Source organism: Haliaeetus leucocephalus, unplaced genomic scaffold, assembly GCF_000737465.1.
Source record: "Haliaeetus leucocephalus isolate CR32 unplaced genomic scaffold, Haliaeetus_leucocephalus-4.0 Scaffold273, whole genome shotgun sequence".
Taxonomy (NCBI): domain Eukaryota; kingdom Metazoa; phylum Chordata; class Aves; order Accipitriformes; family Accipitridae; genus Haliaeetus; species Haliaeetus leucocephalus.
Window position 1 is genome coordinate 1706780 of NW_010972709.1, and position 6241 is coordinate 1713020.

A 6241-nucleotide genomic window follows, 5' to 3' on the forward strand; every position below is an offset into this window, starting at 1 on the left:
TCTGAAGTTATTCCCTGGGGGTGGCAAAGCATCTGCTGCTGGGCAGAGCATTGGAGGCAGAGCGGCAGCCCTGGGGAGGGCAGGAGCCGGCCAGAAAATTGGGCCCCCGGTGCACGTCCCCCTCCAGAGCACCTGGAGAGACCCCCTTCCCCGGGGGGGCTGCGCTGCAGAGGCCGTGGCAAGCCCTGGGGGGCCACGGAACACCATCTTGTGCCATGGTGAGCCCAGCAGCACCCGGCTGCACCCCGACTCGTGTTTTTTCTCCCCAGAGCTTGACCCCGCAGCGGTGTCAGAAGCGGGTCCCCCATGGCTGCAGCCGGCGGCGAGGGGCTGGCACGGACCCCGCTCCTGCCGGCCGGTGCTGTCCTGGCCCTGCTCGGTGTCCTGGTCTACCTGGGCGCCCTGTGCGCTGCCTGCAGACGGTACGTGCTGCCCGCCGCCCCTCTGCTTTGCCTCCTGGTGCTGGGAATGGGGCTGGGGACCCTTCGGTGGCATTTGGTGGCTGAACGTGGAGACCCCACGTGTGCCTGTCCTGAGCTGGGACCGCTGGGATCTGCTGCTCTGTTCACCCTGAACCCCCAGCTGCAGCCCCAGTACAATTCTGCCTGGTCTAATCCTGCACCCCTGTGCCTTGCTGCCCGCCCCCCGCCACCGCTGCACCCCCTGCACCCAAAAGTCTTGCAGGAGCAGCCTGGAGAGGGCTGAGCTGCAAGCAGAATGGGTGGGATGGGTGATGCCAGGGGTGATGCCAGCGGTGTCCGGCACGGCTCAGTGGGGTGCAGGATGCAATCGAGGCCTCCCCAGCCAGCACGGACCCTGCTGCAGGGCTGGCGAAGGAGCAGGGTTGTGGATTTGGGGGGGTGCTGCTGCTCCGGCGAGGGGCACGTGGCAATGCCCACCGTGGCCACGTCGGGGTCCTGGGGCACTGGCTCCTTGCCCCCGGCTTGGCCACTTGAATCGGGCTCAGCTCCACTTCTCCCCGCAGCAAGGGCAGGAAGAAGAAGGTCCCTCCAGATGGGGTGAAGCTGGTGGATGAGGTAAGGGCACACTGGGGGGGGCAGGATCCACCCCAGGGGAGCTCTGGGCACCCCAACTCCCAGCCAGGAGCCTGACGGCGTGCGTTCCCCCCATTGCAGTCCCTGCTCAGACAGACGCAGCTGCGGTCGCTCAGCAAATCTGACACGAAGCTGCACGAGCTGTACCGGGTGAAGGCCAGGGATGACAGTGAGTGGCCAATGGGCTGGTGACCCTTGATGGGTGCCCGTAGTCCCCGCACAGTCCACCAAGCGCATCGTGGCAATGCCACGGTGCCCGCGTGGTGCTGGCGCAGGGGTTGGTGCCGGCGCAGGGGTTGGTGCTCGCTGCATTCCTAGTGTCCCCTCCATCTCCTCTCTTCTCCCCGCAGCCCAGCGGCCAGCCAGCCTGGATTTCCCCTGCCCCACAGCCTCCACGGCCAGTGCCGACTCCCTGCACAGCCCCGGCATCAGCATCCTCCTGCACCGTGAGCTGCCCCAGATCCCCATCCCCGACCCCCCAGTTGCCTCCCCGTCCCCCGACCAGACCTACTCCAACCTGCTCTTCACCCCGCTGCGGAAGCCGGTGCCGGACACGGTCTATGAGTGCCTGGCGGTGGGAGGGGAGGATGCCCTGGTGCCCTCCGTGCCCGCTGGCACCCAGTTGCCCCCTCCACGTGCCGGGCACGGGGCGGCCGATTACGCCTGTGTCCGCAAAGTGAAGAAGATGGTGCCCGGGGAGGTGCAGGATGGGGCCGTGGTGGGGCCTCCCAGAGCATTGCAGTGCTGGGACGGCGTGGGTGATGCTCCCCAGGCGAAGGTACGGCTCTGGGGGGATGGCAGGGATGGGGCATGGGGCTGGTGTTGCACTGGCTGGATGGGGCAAGTGTTGCCATGTGATGCCCTGCTTCGCTGTAATGCCCATGTTCGGAGCAGGGTGTAAATTAGGCTCCTGCATTTCCAGCGGAGCTTTTGGGGGGGGGCAGGATGAAGCCAAGACCAAGCAGATGATGCCCACGGTGCTGCTCTCTGTGCCTTGCAAAAGGCTCCCCGGGTTGTGCAAAAAGCAGGATCCCCCATGGTTAATCCGCTGCCAGGATCCTCCTAGGGGGTCTGGGAAGCCGGGGGGGCACGGGCGTGGGGATACCTTGCGGTGGGCAGGGATTGCCCCTGAACCCCCACCTTCCTTTCACAGCTGGAAGAGATGTACTCGACAGTGTGCAAAGCCACCAAGAAGAAAACCCAAGTCCCCGCATCGTCCCCGAGGGCCAAGAGGGAGGTGGGTGCTGGGTGGCCGCCCCCCCGCCGGGAGGAGGGTGCCCCGGCCGGGTGCTGGTCCTCGGCAGCCCAAGGCCCCCCCGACCCCTGCTACGAGTCCATCAGCGACAGAGCCTGGACTGCTCAGGGCCGCAGCCCCGAGCCGGACTACGAGGCTGTGGACGTTAACTGGAAGAAGGCGGCAAAACGGGACAAGCCGGGGAAGCCCTGTGCCCCCGAAAACCTGTACGAAAGCGTCGGTGACATTTGGGCGGCAGAATCCCGACGAGCATCCACCAGGACGGCGGCCAACGGGCTGGAGGTGTACATCACCAACCTATAGCATCCCCCCCCCAGAGAGCGGTGTCTTCGCCGCAGGGTGGTCCCACCCCAGTCGGATGCTGTCGCGGAGGGGGGATCCCCTAGGACCAGCTTTCCACGGGGTTGAGCCTTGCGGGGATGGGTGCACACGAACCTGGTGCCCGCTGGGGCGGCTGCATTCTGTATATATGTTATGTTACTTTTCTTTAAGCCTCCTTGTCCTGGCTCAACCCACCCAGTGCCAGCAGGATGATGTTGGGATGCCCCGAGATGGGCAGTTTATGGGTGCTGGGTGCCACGTGGGAGCCCGGTGGGACAGGGCTGGTGCTGCCATCAAGGTGGGAACCGGGTTGGGACCGGTTGTGTTTTGGGGTGGGTGGTGGCAGGGCTGTGGGCCAGTCCCGGGGCCCTGGGCTGCAGGATCAGGCCCCTCACTAGCGGGGTTATGCCATGAGCGAGGGTCTCCATCTTCCTCCCTCTGCCCAGGGGAGAGCAGGGGCCTGTCCAGCTCCCGGGATGCACGGAGCAGCTTCGCTCCCATCACGGAATGTCCCCGGTTATGGGGACCAGGGGCCAGCCCCATGCCTTGGTGCAAGGCAGACCAAGGCGACCGCCCGTCCTCCGTCACCCACTCCCACCCTTCGGACGCGTGCAAGGGTGCCTCCACGAGCAGCTGTCTCCCAAACACCATTAAAAGGCTGAGAGGGGTTTATCCTTGTCAGGAGAAAACACTCTTAAGCTGGATCTAAAACCCTGGTGCTGGTGCTTGGTGCTGCTGCTGCAGCAACACGGCGGTGCCGGCGCTGGGAGAGTGGCTTTGGGTGCAGCGTAACTGTGAGCGGGCGCACCCGTGCTGCACGGGTGGTTTTGCACCTCCGAGATGGGGATGCGCAGCCGCTGCCAAGAGCTGCTGCAATGAGGTGGGCCATCCCGGAGCAGGGATTCACCGTGGCTGTGCCTAAAACCGCGGCTCGGGGGCTCTGCGTGGGGTCAGGGTCGGAGCTGGGGAGAGTTTGCTGCCCGCTCGCCTCCGTGTCGCTCCCGCAGGTGCTGCAGCCTCAACGGGTGCCAAAAAAACGCTCAGGAGAGCTGGACGCGCACCAGGAACCCTCGGACCCTGGGGCTCAAACTTTCCTCCTCTCCTCCCCACGGGGAGTTTGGCGTCCCTACCCCAAGGGATGCCCGGTGTCCCCTGGGAGATGCGCCTGGGGGATGAACTCTGAAGGTGCTGGGACAAGGGTGCTGCACCGATGGTGGCCCTGGTTTGACTGCAGCCCCTCTGGATGTAGCACAGCCGCTTTGTGTGGTTCGGCCGGAGGCTGCCCAACTTCATGGCACACTGGCATGGTTTTTGCTGGAGCCGGCCGGGACCTGTGGCAGCAGAGCCGCCGTGCCGTGCGGCAGGCAGGAAGCCACGCGCCTTCCTTCGGCAGCTTTGCCCCTACATCACAGCGGGCAAAGAGATTAAAAACGAAAACAAGGCGCTCAGCAAAACCCGCTGCAGGCTGAAGACGTTAAAGCTGGGAGGCAGCTTCAGGCGCTCATGCCACTTCGTCAGCCCCACGCTCGATGCCAAACCACAGCCGCTCGAGATAGAGGAGTCAGCCCCGGCAGCTGCTCCCATCCCCCTGCGAGATAAGGGCCCCGATAGAAAACGGCGTGGGGCGGCTGGCGCCGATGCTGCCGCGCTCTTCCTGCTGCCAGCCGCTCCGCACCGGCGTGTGGGCTGCCCCCGGCCGCATCCTTCCCCTGCTCCCTTTCTCCATCATCCCATCCCACAGATTTCCAGGGCTGGGTCCCTCCTGCACCACCCGAATCCCCCGGGAGCTGCGGTTGGGCTGCACCGGCCCCACGCAGGAGCATCGCCTCTTAGCATCGTTCCCGGGGCAAGATGGGCCCTGCACTGCCCGCGGGGTCAGGATGGTGCTGGCACTGCCCGCGGGGTCGGGATGTGGGTACCACTGTGCCGATTCCCCGGGGAAAGGCAGGCTCGGCTCGGCACTGAGCTGCACCCGGGCCAGGGAAAGCTTCTGCTTGCGCTGAGCTGGGGGTGGCCAAAGCATCTCCCAAACCTGCAACAGCAGCAGCAGAAAAAGCCCCGTGTGCAGGACCAACCGCTTGCCCCTAATTCCCGCGCTGCCCGCGGGGCTCGGCAGAGCCGGACTCACATTTAAATACAAGAGCAACTGCCCGCTCCTTGGGGTGATGGAAAATGTGCCCGGAGCGCCAGCTGGAGGCTCAAAAACTGGGTGGTAAATGAAGGATCCATCCCAAAACATCACTTGGAGTCTCGTGGTCTGGCTGGGAAGGTCGGGGTCGGCATCAGAGCGAGGGGAGCAGGTAGGGCTGGGAGCACCCTCCTCATCCCCGGGGACAGCCGGGTGCGGGGGGCCCTGTGGGCTGCCCATCATGGTGCTGCACTCTGCAGGGGGTTGCACGGTGCTGCACGAGGTATTGCACGCTGCGTGGTGATGCACGCCGCACGGTGCTGCACACCGTAAGGATCTGCACCCTGCGTGGCTCCACAGCCCGTGTGACGGCTCTGCGTGCCGTACGGCTGCACGCAGCGTATGGCTCTGCGCCCAAACCAGCTTCACACCTATAGAGCTCCACACGCCGTACGGCTCTCCGGACCCCGTACAGCCCCGTACCCCACGCAGCTTCACACCCCAAATGGCCCCTGCGGCTCTGTACCCCACTAGCAGGCAGCTCAGGAGAGCACAGGCAGCGCGGGCAAGGCCCTGGCTCTCTCTGCACCCCCACCTGGGAGAGGGAATCCAGGTACCACGGCGGCATTTCCCAGGGATGCCAGCGCCGGAATGCCACCCTGCAGAGCCACCCTGCCTGGGAAAAGGGGTTCTGGCTGGCGGCACCGGAGCCCTTGTGCAACAGGCAGGCGATGCTCGTGGGAATTGCACAATACCGAAGCTGCCGGAGCCGCCAGCTCAGCGTTTCGGCCGGCGTTAACGATTAAACCAGAGCGGGGGGCGGCCGGCGGAGCCACTACCCGGGTCCCGCTGTGGCAGAGCCCGGGCTGGTTATCATAATTCCGGGAGGAGGAGAGGCGTCGTGTCTCCCGCCAGTGCTGCGGAGCTTGGTCATTAACTCCTCCGGGGCTGCGCTAACGAGGGTCGCGGGGCCAGAGCCCACCGGGGCCGGGACAGAGCTGCGGGATGGGGACGAAGGCTCCTCCAGCCGCGTTCCTCCTCCTGTGCTTCCCACCATGGCCCCGCCGGGGATGCTCCCGGTCCCCGGTGGCCCTGGCATCGCCGGGGCAGCTTTTGGGCCCCGTGGGCACCCCGGTTCCCGGGGGGACGCTGCCCTTCGCCTGGCTGCTCCCCCCCCCTTTCCGCGGCGTGCAAGGGGACCCCGTGGGTGGCCGTGCCGGGGTGACACCCGGTCCCTTGGCCCCGGCACATGGGGGTTTTCCCGGTTTGCCAGTTTTTTTCACGCCTACGGAAGCACCCGGCCCCGGGCACGGCACAAGGCAGAGGTGACACCTCCAGCCACCCCCGAGGGCAGGGGACGACGCGTGGCCATGCGCACCGAGACCCCTGCCCCTTCGCCACGCTGGGGGCATCACCCCCCCCCCCACCAGGCAGGGGGTCCCCCGGGCCCCTGCCCCCACCACCCCCCAAGTGCGGGAAACA

General features: G+C 66.2%; 1 protein-coding gene across 1 annotated transcript; it reads left to right on the plus strand.

The window, feature by feature from the left end:
* The first annotated feature begins 306 nt into the window (after positions 1-306).
* LIME1 (Lck interacting transmembrane adaptor 1) lies at positions 307-2613 on the plus strand. The gene is made up of 5 exons (XM_010569458.1): positions 307-426; positions 990-1037; positions 1137-1224; positions 1406-1833; positions 2209-2613. Exons 1-5 carry the CDS (start codon positions 307-309, stop codon positions 2611-2613), a joined length of 1089 nt encoding a protein of 362 aa, XP_010567760.1.
* The last annotated feature ends 3628 nt before the right edge of the window (positions 2614-6241 follow it).